Below are 19,649 nucleotides of genomic sequence, written 5' to 3'. Positions count from 1 at the left end.
CGCACGAGTAATCAGAGAGAAGTGGATAATAGTTGCTCGGGCTCGCTCGGCTCCCTCTCATGCCATGCTGGGCCCGATAGGCTCAGTGAGTCGTGTATTTACCCATATCCGGGTTAGAGAGGAAAAGAGAAAAGTTTCATTTAAACCTGAACTAAAAACTTTCACCATGAAATCACACAGCGGGAACAGGCCCAGACCGTAAGGCGTGACTCCCGGTTCGGCTCCGGCGGGGCCTGTGGAGGGGGAGGGGGCTCGCTCGATTCCCGTCGGGGCGTGTGGATGCGCACAGGAGGGGCCGCAGACTAAAAAGTGGGTTTTATTGTCTCCCCCCGCCCCCCGCCCGGCCTCGCCACGCCGCGGCGATCATGGCCGCGCGGGCAGCAGCGGCGGCGCGGGCGCGGGCGGGCAGCGGCGAGCGGCGGGCGCCCCCCGGGCCGCGGCCGGCGCTCGGGGCCCGGGACCTGGAGGCGGGGGCGCGCGGCGCGGCGGCGGCGGCGGCGGCACCGGGACCCATGCTGGGGGGCGGCGGCGACGGCGGCGGCCTGAATAATGTGCACCACCACCCCCTGCACCCCCGTCACGAACTGAACATGGCCCATAACGCGAGCGCGGCGGCCGCCGCCGCCAGCACTAACAGCGCCAAGAGCGGCGGCTCCGAGGCGGCTCTGAAGGAGGGTGGAAGCGCCGCCGCGCTGTCCTCCTCCTCCTCCGCGGCGGCGTCCTCCTCTTCCTCCTCGTTGGGCCCGGGCTCGGCCATGGAGACGGGGCTGCTCCCCAACCACAAACTGAAAACCGTTGGCGAAGCCCCCGCCGCACCGCCCCACCAGCAGCACCACCACCACCACCATGCCCACCACCACCACCACCATGCCCACCACCTCCACCACCACCACCACGCACTACAGCAGCAGCTAAACCAGTTCCAGCAGCAGCAGCAGCAACAGCAGCAGCAGCAGCAACATCCCATTTCCAACAACAACAGCCTCAGCGGCGCGGGCGGCGGCACGGCTCAGCCCGGTCCCGACATGGAGCAGCCGCAACATGGAGGCGCCAAGGACAGTGCCGCGGGCAGCCAGGCCGACCCCCCGGGCCAGCCTCTGCTGAGCAAGCCGGGCGACGAGGACGACGCGCCGCCCAAGATGGGGGAGCCGGCAGGCGGCCGCTACGAGCAGCCGGGCCTGGGCGCCCTGGGCGCGCAGCCGCCGCCGGTCGCTGTGCCCGGGGGCGGCAGCAGTGGCGGCGGCCCGGCGGCCGTCTCGGAGTTTAATAATTACTATGGCAGCGCTGCCCCTGCTAGCGGCGGCCCCGGCGGCCGCGCTGGGCCTTGCTTTGATCAACATGGCGGACAACAAAGCCCCGGGATGGGGATGATGCACTCCGCCTCAGCCACCGCCGGAGCCCCCAACAGCATGGACCCCCTGCAGAACTCCCACGAAGGGTACCCCAACAGCCAGTACAACCATTATCCGGGCTACAGCCGGCCCAGCGCGGGCGGCGGCGGCGGCGGCGGCGGTGGCGGAGGAGGAGGAGGAGGAGGAGGAGGAGGAGGAGGAGGAGGCAGCGGAGGAGGAGGAGGAGGAGGAGGAGCAGGAGCGGGAGCTGTGGCGGCGGCGGCCGCGGCGGCGGCAGCAGCAGCAGGAGGCGGCGGCGGCGGCTATGGGGGCTCGTCCTCGGGGTACGGGGTGCTGAGCTCCCCCCGGCAGCAGGGCGGCGGCATGATGATGGGCCCCGGGGGCGGCGGGGCCGCGAGCCTCAGCAAGGCGGCCGCCGGCGCGGCGGCGGGGGGCTTCCAGCGCTTCGCCGGGCAGAACCAGCACCCGTCGGGGGCCACCCCGACCCTCAACCAGCTGCTCACCTCGCCCAGCCCCATGATGAGGAGCTACGGCGGCAGCTACCCCGACTACAGCAGCCCCAGCGCGCCGCCGCCGCCGCCGCCGCCGTCGCAGCCCCAGTCCCAGGCGGCGGCGGCGGGGGCGGCGGCGGGCGGCCAGCAGGCGGCCGCGGGCATGGGCTTGGGCAAGGACATGGGCGCCCAGTACGCCGCTGCCAGCCCGGCCTGGGCGGCCGCGCAACAAAGGAGCCACCCGGCGATGAGCCCCGGCACCCCCGGCCCGACCATGGGCAGATCCCAGGTAACCCCCGCGCCGGTCGGGCCTGCTTCCGCCGCGGCGGCCTCGCGGCGCGCCGCGAGCCCTAGTTTCTTTCTTTCCGCGTACTTTTTCTGCGTCTTCTGTCGGGGGAGGCGGGGGCGAGACGCCCAAAGCCATTTTAACTCGCGGCTGCCTCCTTCCGAGGCCGGGCAGCGCGCGGGGTCCGACTGCGCGGCGCGGGGCCCGGGGCCTGGGGAGGGGGTCTGGCCGAGGCCCGGGACGGGCGCCGCGGTTGCCGGTCGCGCAGCACCCGCCCGGCCACCCCACCCCAGGCGCCGAGCCGCGCGTGCGGGAGTCGGGGACCGCGCCGCCGGGAAGCCGTGTGGGCGCCGGGGACCGTTCGGGCAGCTTTTTCAACAAAATAGGCGCTCCCGGCCGGTACGGTCGGGGAAGGAAGATTGACCCCCTCTTCTCGGTTAGCGCCAACAATGAGCTAGAACTGGGAAAAGAATGAGGAACTTTGTCCTACCTCCGGCCACACTACGTTCCCTCTTAGCTTATTAGGTGAAGGCAGGAAAAATAGGTTAGCTTTGTGGCAGCCGAGTGTGTTTCGTAGTTGTGCCCAGCCATTCGGAGATATCGGATGCGGGCTTTGAGTTTGTGTAGTAGCAAAAATAATACCCACGTTTACAGCGATGTGGAGGTAAAATATCCTAAAATAAATCGATTCATTCCTAAGAATAGCCGGGAAGTCCATTTTTTGGCTTGCAGGCTGCTCGAAAGGAGTCACCTTCAACAGATAGACTGTGTTGAAGGAACACATTCCGGCTAGATTGAACTTATTTTGATCGTGGATTCGGCATACATTTTATCCAGCGAATCCAGGGAAATAGCGGACCAGTGAAAATTGATCTTTTTGGATAGGATTTATTTGGATTTTAAATTTCCTGACACCCAAGAGCTGCAGCGTTGTTAGGAGGTGTCCTGCACTCTTGCTGTTTCTTGCTCGTAGGCTGAGCCTGAAGACTGACTTGATCTCCTTTGCAAGGTTTGGAATTTGAATTGTGGAGGTAAACTGGCTGTAATAGTCTCCAGACAGCTGCCTCTGAGTTGACATCTAATCTGCCATCTGATTGGCTCCCCTCTCACCATTGGGCATTTAGCACTGCTGATGTAAATAGAAGTGCTGAGCAGTACAGTCACAAAAATTCTTGCCACAAATAATAACTGAGCTCTATTACAAGCAGATGTAAGGTTGAATATTATTTAAAGCTTAAATTATTATGAATCGTAGTTATTAATAAGAGGATTAAATACATAACAACATTATGCTGGTGTCCAGTCCTGGGCAGTTCCAAAATTCAGCTCTTTGACCATCTTAGCCTAGACATTACATATGTCATGCACTTTAATTGTGGGGGGGAGAATAGGGCAATTGAAAAATAATTAAACCAAGAATTTTACCAGTTTTTGGATTTGCAAGGCTTTTGTAGAAGTACCCTTTATGGATTAAACCATGAAAACATTTTGAATTATGTCATCATATGTAGTTTAGTGTAAAATTAAAACTTATAACATTATAGTTTTCAAAATTCGGATATCCAACAGTATCTTTTACTATTAATCAGCTTGGTAACAAGATTAAAGGTGTATTTCTAGTATATGTCTGTGTTTTAACAGTTCTGATGTTTTTAAGATGATTGTGGCTGAGGAGTTTTAGTTAGGGTTGACATTATATTAAAGGAAACATGAAGCAATGAAAATAATAATTTTTGCAGACAACAATTAGTTAAAAGGGAAGGAAATGGGTGTTCTTGTGAAATTTTAAAAATCGTTTTATATTTGTTTCTAATTTGGAGAATACAAAAGTGTCCCAGAAGTCTTTTTTTTCTTTTTTTTCCTTCTGTTGAGTATTTTGTTAGATTAGGTAATGTGAGTCTCATTTGAACTTCTTACACAATGTTTTAGGGAAAGTACATTACATACAAGTTTGCCGGGTATGTTTCTTCCAAATAATTTTTCTTTCATAGCCATTAGATTTTTTTTTTTTAACTTTCATAACATTCAAATCTGTTAGGGTTCACAGTGGTTATAATATATATTTTACTCAGCTCATTTATTTTAGGAAGGTGTATTTTAATAATCGTTTCTTAAAGGAGAGACTTGTCAAGAGTGAATGCAGTAATGCATGTAACATATAATCATGTGAATCCCAGGCTAAGGATGTTGGTGTCTACTCCCTTCTAATCTTTAGTTAGGGGAGTTTTACTTTTAAGAATAATATATTTTCCTATTCTTCATAGAAAACTTGGGATTTCTGTGTTTACTTTTGATGAATACAAGTAAAAAAATAGAAAAATCTTGTGTAAATAAATCCATGTAAATCATTTTAAAAAGATGTGCTTTGTCAACTTCCTTTTAAAGGGAAACATTCACATCTTTGTAAACTAAACTAGAAACCAGGGTGATAGAGGCAGATGTAGGTCGCTGCTACTTTAGGGTATTTTTTTTGTAGTGGTACCAATCATTTTAAGTATTTGCTTTCTTGGAATGAGAGTGAGTCCATTATGTCCTCAGGATGACCCCTTGGGAATAGCGTTTTTATTTTGAGAGGGAAGAAAAACGACGGGCATATGACCTAGAGTCACAGATTTCTCTTAGGTACCTTACCGTCTCACATGTGGAGTGTGTCCCTTTTTTATATTTTTTCTTTTTGGAAGGCTGGTATTATTTAGTATTTGTTATGGTAATTATACCAGGAAGCAATCAATCGTCCAAAATGTTAAATTACTACATAACCATAGGTCATGAAATGCTGTTAAGTCACGTTGTCAAAAGAGGACATTTTCTTGTGGCTTTTAACACATTTAGTTTCATTTTTGATTTTAGGAATGGTTTATATTGGGTGGCAAATATTTTTTATAATTGGGAACAAAACATATCCCTGTACTGTAGCGGGAGGGTCTTTTTAGTAAGTGAAATAAGCCATTTTACGATGCAGTTTGTTAGTGGGTTTTTGTGAGATAAAGTATTCAGATAAAGCAATCTCAAAAGGAATACTGAGGTCTGCTCACATAACTAAGATTTTATGATGTTTTCATTTGTGCTGAATTCTATTAATGCTATTTTAACTTTAGTTTTCTAGAATATAATACAATGTAATAAAAATAAGGAGCCTTATTTACCATTAAAAGAAAAGTGATTAGCTGTCTTACAAAGCAGGAAGTTACAGGCTGGTTCCTGATTACCTTAAAATTTGTATAAGATACATTATAGCATAATAGTTCTCCCCACTTTCCCTCTCAGGGCAGTCTTACCCTTTCTGATATGTTAAATCTTGTAAAGAATTTTTTGTGGCCTAAATTGACGTATTTGCTGAGGGAGGTATGGCTGGCTAGCTGCCCTGTCATCAGAAGAGGTAGAATTGGCAACTGTGGTTCATAAGAAAGGTTTATCATTTAAACAAGAAAGACAAAATAGCAAAGATGTCTGCACTCTGATGTTTTCCTAGGTTATCTGGAATGAAATTATGCATGGCTTAAAATTGTTTTCATTGAGGGTCCTGATTTCTGTGTACTTCCGACAATTTTTATTTTTTAAATGGCAACTGCTCTGTAAGACAGCTATCAGTTAAATTTAGGTTTATAGTAACACAAAATCAACAAGTATATCCAGGGAACAACCTATCCTTACCTTGAGTCTGTAATGAGAAACACTAATCCCTGGGTTCTTCTTTGTTTTTTTTTTTTTTTTTTTTTTTGTTTTTTGTTTTTTTCCCCTATATTTAGGAATGAATTTTTGGCAAAGCTTTTTCTACTCGTTCCATTTTTCCCATGTTGTGTTGTATCAGAAGTAGCAGAATTGTGTTGTGGATGGGGAAATATTCCAGATCACACTTAGACACTTGTACAAATGAACCTACTCTCTAAATATCATGTTCTGTCATTAAAATTGAGAGAATAACATCTTCACTCTGGGATAAAAATAGTATTGATTCTGGTTTGAGAACCGATTTTTAAAAATGAAAGACATTGTAGAGGAAGTCTCTTAATATAAAACTCATTTGGTAGTTTTATTAGACATGGACATATTTGAAAGAAAACAGGTGTAACAGAACAGAGGTTGAGTTTTCAGTTCTATTTCTTGTTATTGGACTTTATTACTTTATAATTTGGAGCAGGGTGTATCTAAAAAATGACTCCTGAAGTAATAGGAACTTACTTATTTCCCTAGAATAAATACCAGTATGACAGGCAAACCAAAAAAGATAATCATTTCATTTATTTAACCCCTTCCTCTCCTAGAAAGAGTGGTTTCATTTAAAATTTTGAAGGGGGCATTCTGCGAAATTTTTCTGCTTATTTTGAAGGCTGACTTGGAGATGTAAATTTTGGATGTAACGGCTTAGGAAACTGCATTAGTTTTTTGGTCCGGTGTCCTGCTCTACACAAGACTGACACTGCTCAGTTAGTGGATCTTTGGGCTTTGATCCAGATTTGAGGAAAAGGAACTAATAATTCACTTGAGCCACCTTCATTTTGGGCTGTGTGGAGTTGTATAAATTTGAGATTTATATTTGTGTTTGAAGGAACTGTTATGTGTTACTAAACACAACAGATTTATGGAGGCTCAAAATGAGTATTAATACAATTCAGATTCCATTTTTTGGCAATACTTAGATTTTTCAAAATGAATATTACAAAAATTTATGACATGTTACAGTCCTCTTTGTTTTTAAGGGGCCACATCCATATCTCAGGTCTTTTTTGGAATTGGGCAGTTTTTGATCACATGCTTTTCAAAGGTACCTTTTCTTTATCAGGATTCTGGTCCGATTCTCTGTGAGAGACTAGAGCTGCACACCTGCTGGGTGTGCATGCTTGACGCTGAGGAATCTCAATCCTCCTTCCCTGTTGTGTGGGGCAGAACTCCCAGGCAGAACTGCTCACCCACCAAAGATACGTGTATATAGACGTAGAACTGTCACACAACATTGCTGTTTGCAGTTAAGAGGCTGTTTATGTGACTCGGTTGGCCCTTTTTGGTTTAACTGAGTGATTGCGTTAATTTTGATCTAAAATCTTGGTACATATTGGTGACTTTTTCTCTTAGAAAAGTGATGAAAAGAAAATGACGCAGGTATAATTACCTGGTTATCACTGAGTGTCCACTTATTTTGCCTTATGCCATTGGAATGGTGAATTGTTGATATATGTGTACTTTAGTTGTAACACTTCATGGTAATTGAGTGACTGAATTTATCAAAGTAAAATGTGTGTTTCCACAGTAAGATTTCAACAAATATGTTCTATTTTCAAAGTCGTGAACTTTCGTGGAGTAATTCTAAGAAAACTATTCTGTAGATTTGCTTAATCAAATGGGATCCAGTAGCCGGTTTTCCTACTCACTTCTGAATGGATTAATGCTAAGGATATTAGAAAGCTACTGAATTTGGAGTTCCCGTCCTGGTGCAGCGGAAATGAATCCGACTAGGAACCATGAGGTTGCGGGTTCAATCCCTGGCCTTGCTCAGTGGGTTAAGGATCCGGCGTTGCCACGAGCTGTGGTGTAGGTTGCAGATGTGGCTTGGATCCTCCATTGCTGTGGCAGGGGTGTAGGCTGGCAGCTGTAGCTCTGATTGGACCCCTAGCCTGGGAACCTCCATATGCCGAGGGTGTGGCCCTAAAAAAAAGACAAAAAAAAAACAAAAACAAAACCAAAACCAAAAAAACAACAGCACAAAAAGAAAGCTACTGAATTTGACAGGTGAACTGTTGATGAAATTAATTTGTTTCTTGAATGATATTTATTGCTAGGAAAGAGACTAAAGCCCTAAAATCTTAAGTATATCTCATTTACTCATAGATTCTATTTTTGGTAGATGGCAGCAGAATCTGGAATGGATCTGTCATAGCAAGACAGTCCTTTTGAACTGAACTAGATTTGGCTTCTGTAAACTATATTCTGTAGGACGCACTTCTCAGTATCAACTTGGGCCTTGATCAAAGGTGAAACTTGAGAATCTGATGAGAAGTCATTCTTTATCAGGTGACTCTGGAAGGGAAACCATATTTGATTAAATACATGAGAAAATTCTAGACCACATTTTTTTTTCTACATGAGATGCTAAAAAATTGTACATATATGTGTATTGTTTTGATTGTGGTAAAATATACCTAACAAAATTTACCATTTTCACCATTTTTAGGTGTACAGTCAGTGGTATTAAGTACATTCGCACCGTTGCACAACCATCACTCCATCCATTTCCAGAACCTTTTCATTCTTCCAAATTGAAATTAAAAAATACATATTCTTCATCCCTTTCATGTGAAAGTTTAAAATTTTTGGATATTAACATGTATTATAAGTGAAATAAGCTTATTTTTATAACTATTGCTTTTGCCACTTCACAGTAAAATGTAAAATTAGTAAAATGTGTCCTCCCATGTTCCATAGGAACACTGACGGTATATTTTGTTCGTTTTCAGTCCATTACTTCCGATTCTCACTTTAGGGTAATCTTCCCAGGATTTGTCAAATTGGAAATGCGCATTGTGTAGGTTAGTTGCTGCCTTGTCAGTTGTGTCATTAAAAGCTTAAAAGCAGCTTTTTGAAGCCTCTCTGTTTAAAGATTTAAGTTAGTTTGTTGAGAGAAATCTGGGACTTTGTTAGGTAATAGGATATGGAAATGAACTATTAGCCTGATCTTTTGTCCCTGTTTCTCTCATCTTTTGCATCTTTAGCCTCTTTTTAAAAATTTTTGGTTTTATCTTTCTCCTATTAGTGGGAATCATTTATAATGGTAATTAAAAAAACAAAAAACAAACAGTGTGTTTAAAGTTTGGGGGCATCTAACCCGCCTAACCCAGAGCAAACAACCCACCACGTGAACTGTCCTTTTTCGTGGCGTTCTGTGCTCCAAACTTGTGCTTCCCCCCTTCACATTTTTAATATGTCATCTTCTGCAGAACTGCAGAAATTCTTTGTAGGTGGAAAAAATTCCTAAATTAAGATGATTGGCCTCTTAATTAAATTTTAGAGGCAGCTTGTGTCCTGGTTAGCTTTCTCATGAACGGGCTTTTTGTGTGTAAAATAGCGGGATTGTATTTTAGTGCTAGTGATGGTGATATGTAGTCACATCTTCATACGATCAGTTACGTGCTTCAACACCAGATTCCACAGAGGGCACCGAGAAAATGAACTGTGATTTAAGAGCTTGTGCTGGGAAGCAACAATTACTTCTTAAGGTGTAAACATTTAGCATTTGTGTATGCCATGAGGTGTATGTCAGGTAAATGTCTACTCCAGACTATCAGTTGGCAAATATTTATTGAGCACCCATGTTTTTAATCAGCCGTGTGCCAGACCCAGACGGCAGCTGGGGCTGGAGACGGAGATCGCTGCTGCTCCTGTGTGCAGTTCAGGCCAGAGACATCTCGCCGAAGCCTGCTCCACTGTACCTGCCTTGGCATTTTTGGCATCGTTGACTGGCTCATTTTAACAAAGTGCAAATAGCAGCCACGTGGGTCGGCAGTCTGTTGTCCCTTTTTTTTTTTGTTTTTTTTTTTTTTGGGTGGGGGAGTGGATTTTAGTGAAACAGAGCATTGTGGATTGTTGTGAGTGGTTGATGTGAGCTAGTGACTCCACCATTTCTATCAGTCAATTCCTGGCCTGGTGCCAGAGCAAAATACAGATCCATTACGGAGAATAATAACTAACGCAGGAAAATATGATCATTTTGAAATATATAGAATGGTTCCTTTTCTTTTTCTCAGTTTTCTACATTATATAGGCTCCCGGGAAAAAAAGTTAAAACAGTCTGCTCAGATTTAGGAAGATACTTAGATTGCTAGAGTATTTTTGGTAACTGTTTAGATAATGTATGCTGGCTGAGGAGTAAATTCAGCTACTGCTTCTGGGTCCTGAAATAAACCTTTCAGAAAGCAAGGCATTGATGATTAGTGGAGGCTGTTCCAGAATTCTTAGTATCTCCTGTTTCTTTTTGTGATGAGCATCTGAGAAGTGAAACCACTCACCATACTTCAGTCTTATTTTGAAGTAGTTGATAGTTCTAAAATTTGTCTAGAATTTGGCATATAATTTCTGAAATTTTAAGAAGCACATTTTAAGATTTAGTGACCATATATTTATATATATCAAGCGGTAAACCCATTTTTACTATCCTTTAACTTACCTGCTTCCTGTTCATGTTTTTTATAATAAATTCACTTTATCCAATGAATTATAAATGACCTTGGAATTAGAAATGTAAAACATTGCTACTGCTGAGCAAGTATCTTTCTGAAGAAGCAGACATATTTCTCAGGGAACTGGTATATTTGTTGTATATTAATTTCTGTGATTATGAGGATTTATGAGAGAATAAGAATACATTGCAAGACACCCTGATGTAATGGAAAGATTGTGGGCTTGGAGATGGTCAGACCTTGATTCATTTATAGGCTTCAGTGCCTGTTTTCTCTGACATCGACGGGCTCAGTCTCCTTATCTGTTCTGTTGCCTGCTGGGCCGGATTATCACTGGGGCTGGTGTGGCAGGTCCTGTGGCATCCTGACGTGGCATCTGTCTGCCCACTGGTGTAATGAAGGGGGCCTGGGTTCTTGTTCTCTGCCTGTCTTGCCCACTCAGGATGTAGTTGAGGAGAAGCCCCTGCCTCCATCAGTTAGTGACCCCTGGTCCCTCCCAGCTACCAAATTATGTGCTGCTTTGAATTAAAAAAAAAAAAATACTGACTAATCAGCTATGCACCACTGGATATCTTATTAAACTACACTAGATCCGAGACTTGTTCAGAGAATATCAACTGAGACCTGTGCAAATATACAGAGCTTGTGAATTCCAGTGTAATTTCCCTCACAAAATGTAGCTCTGTACTGATTGGGAGTTTTGTAAACAGCTACATGAATTGGTTTTGGTTTACCAAGATTGCCTACGGTGGACTGATGCCATTGGATCCAAGCCACTTCCCCATTCAGTGTTCCATCCTGTATATTAGTAAGTTCTCTTCTCTGGCCAAGAGTCATTCCTTTCTTCTGCCTCTTAGACCTTTCCCACTGTCACGATCTGCAAAAATGACTGGCTTTTTAGGAGAAGTACTTTTTGCAAAGGAACCAAGTTTCAAAAATATAAAACTAGGCGTCGTTGAGATTCTGGGTGATGGACTTTGGTCTCTCTTTACTTCAGTAACTTGCTTCTGTATCTGCTTCAACTTCACTGAATATATGGTTCAGATTTGGTCCTTCGCAGGATTATAATTTACATATCGTGGAAGTTGAAGGCTGCTTTCAGACAGTCAAAACAGGGAATGCTGAGGGCCTGCCTGCCTCATGTGAGTAGAGAAGAATGGTTTTTCTTTTTTATGGTGACATTTTTTAAAGTATCAGGGACAAAATTTAATTCTATTATGAACAAATACTTACTGAGCACCACTTGGTGCTTAAGATACAAAGAGTAAATACAACATATGATCCATAATTTCCCCTGGTGAATTATCATAGACTCCTGGTGTTTTACAAAGTGGAAATTAAAATAAATGGCTGCATTATTCTTCTGCAGTTCTCTGCAGAAAGACTAGATCCGTCAAAGTGCATCATCTAAGTATTTAGACGATAATGTATCCAGACCCCAGATTTCCTGATGGGTGTCACTCTATGTTTCACTATGTCAAGTGGAAGGTCATTGTATGTGGAGGTTGTTCTTGGGTGCTGTGACATTGATGAGAAAGTGATCTTAATTTGGATTGTATTTGGGGTTATCCTATGGCGATTTTTTGGCTGAAGAAATGACTGTATAGTATCACTACTATGAACGATTTAACATTCAGTTCCTTTCCCTTCACTGTGGTGAACAGTGTCAGGGCCCTGGGCCTCTGGATCAGTGTCAGCGAAGCGAGAGCTGGAACCACAGGCCGGTGTTTGTGGAGCGCCTGCTGGGTGCCCGGCACTGTGTTGGGCGGCGGGTGGATCCCGGGCCCTTGGCCCTTGACTGCCTGCCGGTGCGGTGACTAAGGGCGGATAGATCCGACACCCACTGCAGTGTAAACAGTCCGGGCTGGAGGAGGGAGCCTCAGATAGGCCGGGCCTGGGTCCGGGCAGGTGTAGAAGGCTCTGTGCACGTCGGGCCAGTAAGCCAAGCCCCGGCGGCGGACCGTCGGACGGTCGGTCGGAGTGAAGAGGCCTGGGGGTGAAACAGGGGCGCGGGCCCGAGCCGGAGGTGTGCAGGTTACGGAACCGGGAAGGCCCGACGCTTCCTACCTCTGCGGCCCTGGCCAAGTGGCTCTGCCTCTGGGAGCCCCGAAGACACAGCTGAGTGGCGCAACTGTCCTGAGAGGGGGACGGGAATGAGGGGCCGGATGACTTCGGTGTGACTCTGTGCTCCTTACCTCGTAATTCACCTGTTAGACTTTCCTCTCAGAAGAAGTAGGTTGATATCTGCAGCTAATCCAGACAGTTTCAGTTTTCTGTTGCCTGATACGTCCTTACCTTGCCAAGTCTTTAGGCGTATTTATGGAGCAATTGATCACCTTTCTAAAATGTCTCCTGTGGTTTTTCAATTTTTTTTCACAGTCAAATTTTTTTTACTACCAAGGAAAAAATAAATTTGGAAAATTCATAATTAGAACATAAAAATTCACCATCATCAGCAAACATTTAGTGACCTTGGTGTAGGGGGTAGGGACAAGGTACTAGATAAGAAGTAATCCAGAGAATATCGGAAAAATCGGAAAATCTTTTTTTTTTTTTTTTGGCTGCAGCTGGGGCATGTGAAAGTTCCCAGGCCAAGGTCTGAACCCATGCCACAGCAGTGAACACCACATTCTTAACCGGTAGGTCGCCAGGGAACTCTGGAAAATTGTTCAACAGTGTGGTGGTTTCATTGTTTAGCATAGATCAATATCCTTAGATTGCTAAGTGAATATTGGTGATTAAAATAAAGATAGTTTGTGGGATATTTTTATTTTACTTATCATTCCATTTAATTCAAAATATGGATAGAATAACTCTGGCCTCATAAGCAATCTAAATTTGCATTGAAAGAAATTGGTGGTAGGCAGACAATTTCCAGATTGGTAAAATAGATCTTTTGCTTCTAATTAATTTTGTCCATAATATTAAACAAGTAGTTTATTATTGTTAACTGTTGAAAAGTTTTAAAAATTGTAGTAATGTTTGTTATGATGTTGCTGGGTTTGAAGCCCTTCCCGTCCCCCCACTTTGGGTGCCAGCTCCCTTTCCTTTCATCTGTCTGGGGAGCGTCAGCTCGGGCTGTGCCAGGCTGCCAGCAGGCAGAGGCATGCTTTGTGAATGTCTTGGTTTCTCCCCCTGGTCCCTCACCTGGTATCCATTGTGTGTGGCACGACTTTGTCCTTTATCCTCTATTGAGATGTTTGTCAGAGGTAGGAGCACTTTAAAGCAGTTGTGTTTTATTTTAATCAACAATTCATTAGTAAAAATAGCATGTGAAAAGCAGTTTTGTGATTGTCTTTTACTGGGCACTAAGTTCCAGTAATTTTCCATATTGTTATATTGTTAGTGAAGAAAGAGAGGAATGGAGGGAGAAGATGAATTTTATTTAAGACAGTTATACTCTGAGAACTTGAAGGAAATGTGCTTTTTTTTTTTTTTGTTTTGTTTTAGTGTAAATAACCTTTTCCCAGTATTTCATGGCTCTTTGAAAAACTAACGCAAAGAAAGTTGTAATCAACCAACTGGTCATCAGTATGTTGAAATTTAATTCTCAGTGCACCTAGAAATTTCATATAAATGCGTTTTATGGAGAGGAAGGTGTACTAGCCTGGCTAAACTGGTAAAGCTAAAATCTGGATTTGATTTGCATCTGTGGTATGTTTTAGGGACTCTCAAACTTTCACACACAAAATAAACTAGGTAGTGTGTATGGCATCACATGATCAAAATATTTTTCCCCTTGCTGCTGCCAGAAGCTATCTATTGCTTTTCAACAATCTTACTTGTTGGGCCTCATGCCAAGATGTTTAAGACAACCCCTTACGTGAGCTGCTCCATTCTTAACCTCTTTGACTGAAGTGCCGTGACCTTCACATATGTAGATTAGCCATGTGCTCTGTGAATTGAAACTTGCTGCCTCAGGAAGAAAGGGTTTTTTCTTTTTATTCCTCTGGGAATTTGACAGCCATTCATCCCTGACCTGGGCAGAGGTAATGCAAGGAAATTGGATTCAAGTGGAACGTGGACAGATAACACAGGGAGGCCGGCAGGCTCACCTCCTGGTCCAGGAGGAAACTGTCCGTGGTGTGGATGATGCGCAGGGTACGTACGGGTCTGAGAAGCGACACGGACACAGAGAGAGGGACAGAGAGAGGGACAGAGAGGGACAGAGAAAGAAGTGTAGGAGTTTGGGAACAGTGTCCTTCTGAGAAAGGAAATTGTCCTTACGGGCATGTCTAATCAGTTTGGACTCCGCTCTTCTAACCTACATTTTTGAAATCTTCTTTGAATTTTTGTTTCTTCCTTACTACTACTTGAGAATTAAAAGAATTTTAATGTTGTGGGCAAGCATGGGCTTAAATACACTTAATTTAGATGAGTCTTTCGAAAGAAGACATCAGTAAGTCGGAGAGATGAATGTATCGCCTGTGTCTGGAGGAGTCAGCATGTTTCTTTGTCTTTGTGCTACAGAATTTTGTTTTGTTTTCAACACGTCAGCGGCATGTGAAAGTTCCTGGACCAGGGATCAAACCCGGGCCATAGCAGTGACTCAGGCTGCTGCAGTGACAACTCTGGATCCTTAACCTGCCATGCCACGAGAGAACTCCTGCACCCCAGAATTGCGAAGTGAATCGATGCTCGTAGACTTAGCTTTGCTCATGTGAGAGCCCTGACTCAGTGTTGTAATGATTAATAGCAAATTTTTGGGTGTTTATTCCTAGATTTGAAGAAGGTTTACCTTCTCTCTGTTAGTAAATGTGCTTGAAACTAAAGTAAAATTCACCATGAATAATAGTCTTGACCCTTGATTAGGTTGCTGTGATAAAGTACTGAAAAGGAAGGTTCTTATGAGAATCCTGTGTCTGAAGTGGTATTCTACCTCGTTCCTTAGGAGGCGGAGGGGATGATGAGAGCAGGCTGAAATTTATGAGCGCTTTTGTGTGGCTTGCAGAGCCCAGCCTTTCCTGTGTGCGTTAGGGCTTGTGAAATATTATGGGTCAGAGCATCCGTTATGGGCTCCGTGGGAGGCGTTGTTGGTACCCAGCTCTTTCTGTGGGATGCAGAAGAGGATGTCTGGGTGGGGACTAGGCTTAGTGGATACAGTAGACTAAGAGGGAAGGGAAATTATCCCCTGACCTGAGAAAGGCTTGTGTCTTTTCCATATGAGGACGAGCAAAAAAATTGGGAAAAGTTTCGGGTCATCTCATGCAGAACGTGGGGCCTGGCGCGGATTTCTGTTAACGTGGCAGACTTTTGAGGAGTGGTGGCCCATAGATGGCAGGATGGATGTCTGAGCAGCATCTCTGTGTGCTGCTGGGAGGATGGAGCAGCAGGTGTGCCCGCAGAATTAGATTAACTCGAGGTGGGAGTGAGGAGGGGTGGCCTGCACCGGAGGCGGTGGCGTCGTGAGCCTGTTGTTGGAGGAGGGGCTGGGTGGCCACGTAATCAAGGGCAGAGCGGCCCAGTGCGAGTGGCCCTCCTGGAAGAGCGGCCAGCTGGGTGCGGATGAGGCAGGAAGCGCGGCAAGGTGGTAGTGAGTCAGCAGCCAAACCTCGAGTGCGTTTTCCCTTTTTGTTTTAAAGGGCGGCCTGTGTAAGACTGCCGTGTGGAGACACATGAAGTCAGTCTCGTTCCAGTCTGGCACGATTGACAAAACGCTTACACACTGCTTTCTGGTTTTGGCCTCGCACATAGGAAGTGTAAGTTCAGAGAAAGATTTTTAGAAGAGTCCTATATAATAGTGATCTAGTAAGGGCAGTACCAGCGATCCTAGCTCCTGTTCTGAACTCCTGCGCTGTGTGCCAGGCATGTGGCCTGGAGTCACTGCAGCATCCCAACAGTCCTGCAAGGCAGTCTCCCTCTTTCCTAGATGGGTAAGCCGGGAGCATTAAGAAATCTTTTCAACCCCCAGTTTACCTGATGCTAAAGCCCGGTTCTCTCCACTAAAGGAGTGCTTCCAGATCTGGCTGCCTGTCAGATTCACCCAGGGGGCCAGACAAGGTCCCCAAACCCTGCTCCAGGATTCAGGTGCTCTCAGGACCTGGAATGACCTGTACACCCAGCTCTCTGCCACCTACAGAGGTCATTGATGAGCTAGAGGTAAAGTTTAGATAAACAGACCTTTTGTCATCACTAAGATGTACAGAATTACATTCTTACGCTTGAGGAGCTTTTAGTGTATTTTGGCCCCTTGGTCACACCAGACAGAGGAGGGGAGAGAGCATGTGCTCCCAGCCCATGCAGGTGGCTCTTGGGTTTTTCTGATAGTGTCACTGAACATGAATCTACGTCTGGCCGTCGAGGGAAGCTCTGCTCCATGATCTGGGTCGTTGCTTTAAGCTGCGTTGTCAAGGGAGGCTGTGATGTTTGCAGAGGAACCCAGGTTCTCTTCCGTCTGCAGTTATTTGTACGTGGCTGTGACCGAAGTTTCTGGGATGGGCAGGTGATGGACCGGCATGGAGAACAGTGTCTACTAATACATGCCTAATAAATATTTTTGGACGAGAGAAGGGTTGAATGGACGGGCCTACGTCTCAGATCACTTGGTGTTAGGGGTCCAGAAATTGGTAAGTTTAAGAATGAAGGAAAGAGGACAAGTGACCATCAGGGAGCAGAAGATTGGAGAGTAGGGGGAACACAGGCAGCTGGAGGAGAAAATTTTAGAGTGAAAAATCAATAAAATGGAACCGAATGTCGTTATGTGCCCAGAGTGAACTCCTATGGTGGTGAAAGTTGTAAGACAAACCCCCAAATTGGCATATCTTAAGTCCATCAGGGTGTTAATAATACAGCTAAAAGAACAAATGTAAGCAGAAAAATCCTCTCTTTGGTGAGGTCATTTCATGACACATAGTCATGATTATGTCTGCCTTTGCTCTTGCCTCATGGCTGTTCTGGAGGCCGTGGTTTGGGAAGGTGTTAAAAGCACCCCGTCACTAGACCTAGGCGTGTATCTCATTTTGATTTGTACCTACTTAGCCGAGGAACAGCGTCTAGGCTGGCCAGGCCACAGGATGCTGGATGGGTCCGGAGACCCTCTTGGTCCTTGTCTTCCTCATTGTGTCTGATGATCCTTACCATTCAGTACTGGGGAATTTCTCTTTTACGTCCCCAACTGATTCTGTCTTTTAAAATAAAACCAAATCTCATAGCTTTGAAAAAAAAAAAATCAATTTGGCTCATAACCTTGTTTGAAGCAAGTGATGTGAAGTTAAATCCCACTTAACCACTGCTGCAGAGGTTTTTGAGCAGTAGGCAGGATGGCAGCACTGGCTCTGTTCATGTCTATTTCCTGGGTTTTCCGCTTGCATTTCCCTCACCTCCTGCTTGCTCCTAAATTTGAGGCTGCAAGAATTTCCAGACGAGGTATTGCCATAGTGCTGTTTTTAGCTTGGGATTAAATGAAGGCTTTCCTGTCTCTGTTTCCTCTTTTGATTTTGTTTTATTTATAATAATGTATCACTACTGGAGTGCCCATGGGTTTATAGTTTTTGTAGTTAATGCTGACTGTACCTAACCCATCTCAAGCAAATGAATTAACATCCTGTAGGAACCACAGAGAGAAAAAAACAGAACAAAACTGGAAACCTGTTTTTTAGGTTTGTTGCTGAGTGTCACAGGCACATCCTTTTCTCTAAGATCGGACCTTTGGTTTTGTTCGGCCTTCAGGCTTCTGAAGGGCTGGGCATCTTCATTGTCTTTGCAGCCACGTGTTAATCTTGTTCGTTGTGATATGAGGTATCTTTTGCCTGGAAAGCTAACAGCTGTCTACCCGTGTCAGTGCTTTCAGAGAATTTCTGTAGGAATGTATCATTCATCTAGTGCTATGATTTTCGACAGTATAATCTTAACATTCCGAAATAGCTGAGAAAGCCCTAAGAAAATCACTGTCAAAATGCTCATGAACTTAACTCTGTCAAAGAAGAATAAAGCCATCGCCTCCTTTTCCAGGCACAGATGATAGTAATTTGGTTCGCCGTGGTAACCTTCCCCTTGGCTGTATGAAGAGTACAGAGTGGAGAGGTTAGTCGAGCAGCTGTGGGCGGCAGGTTAGAAGCGAGGCACCTGTAGAAGCAGGCAGGTGAGATGCAGCAAGTTCTGCCAGGCCTCAGGGAGGAGGCAGGCTGCACTGGCTGGTCCCTTGTGACCTTCTAAGGGCATCGGGGAGAAGCCGGCCAGGCGGACATGCCTTGGTGTCTTGGAGCACCTTGGGCCCCGTCTGCAGGAGAAACAGGGTTGTAGAGCTCTGGGGACACCCTCCACGCCCCAAGAGATCCTGCGGAGGAAGAGTGGGGAGCCAGGCTTGGACCTGAGTTGATTGCCAGCTACTGCACCACTTTATGTGTACTTGACTCATTCAACAAACAGCTCTCCATGCCTATCGAGACACTGATATCTGTTTAGCACCTGTTGTGTGACAGAGTGTTGGAACTAGGCTTACAGCAGTGAATGAGACCCAGACCCTGCTTCTGGGTTTATCTTCCAGTACAACTTGAGTCCCCAGAGATGGCAGATCCCTGCATCTACCAGGGAGGAACAGCAGCACGGGGGAACTTGAAAGAATCGAAGATTTCATAATAATGAGGCTGTATAAGAATATGTACTGCGGGAATTCATGCTGTGGTGCAGTGGGTTAAGGCTCTGACTGCAGGAGTTCCCGTCGTGGCTCCGAGGTAGTGAATCTGACTAGTGTCCATGAAGACTCTGGTTGGAACCCTGGCCTCGCTCAGTGGGTCAAGGAACCAGCATTGCCGTAAGCTGTGGTGTAGGCCACAGACACAGCTCAGATCCTGCATTGCTGTGGCTGTGGTGTAGGCTGGCAGCTGCAGCTCTGATTTGACCCCTAGCCTGGGAACTTCCATATGCCGTGGGTGTGGCCCTAAAAAGCAAAAAAAAAAAATGGAAAGAAAAAGAAAAGAATCTGACTTAAGTGACTTGGGTGGCTGTGGAGGCATGGGTTTGATCCCTGGCCCAGCCCAGTGGGTTAAAGGATCTGACATTGCAGCAGCTGCGGCTCAGATTCAGCCCCCGGCCCCAGAACTTTCACATGCTGCGGTGTGGTCATGAGAACAACAACAACAACAACAACAACAAAATATATATACTAAAAATTTGTAAAGGAGCTACCGGTTCTTTCTGTAGTCTCTTAGAAATGCACCTCTTGTGTCACAGGATGGTGACATTTTCACTGTCACTGGTTGAAATGGCACATGGCAGCCCCAATGCTGCCTGCATGTCCTCCTCGCTGAGAAGAAGGGGTGGTGCAGACCCAGAGTTCTGGCTCGGACTCCGCAGGGAGACATCACATGGTACCGTAACTTTTGAAGGTGTTCAGTTGCTTTTGAATCAT

General features: G+C 45.5%; 1 protein-coding gene across 13 annotated transcripts in view; it reads left to right on the top strand.

Annotated features, from left to right (window-relative positions):
• Window positions 487–19,649, top strand: part of ARID1B (AT-rich interaction domain 1B) — a 435,755-nt gene continuing 416,592 nt past the window's right edge. For 6 of the 13 annotated variants that reach the window (XM_021071928.1, XM_021071886.1, XM_021071920.1 and 3 more), the window contains exon 1: window positions 488–2,132. In XM_021071928.1, the coding sequence (XP_020927587.1) occupies window positions 513–2,132 (1,620 nt within the window). In that variant the 5' untranslated portion in view covers window positions 488–512. Of the gene's footprint in view, window positions 2,133–19,649 lie in introns of all 13 variants that reach the window. The other 7 variants (XM_021071914.1, XM_021071923.1, XM_021071908.1 and 4 more) reach the window with 2 other exon arrangements.

The sequence above is a fragment of the Sus scrofa genome, chromosome 1 (genome assembly GCF_000003025.6).
Source record: "Sus scrofa isolate TJ Tabasco breed Duroc chromosome 1, Sscrofa11.1, whole genome shotgun sequence".
NCBI lineage: Eukaryota > Metazoa > Chordata > Mammalia > Artiodactyla > Suidae > Sus > Sus scrofa.
This window is presented reverse-complemented; position numbering and strand designations above follow the sequence as displayed.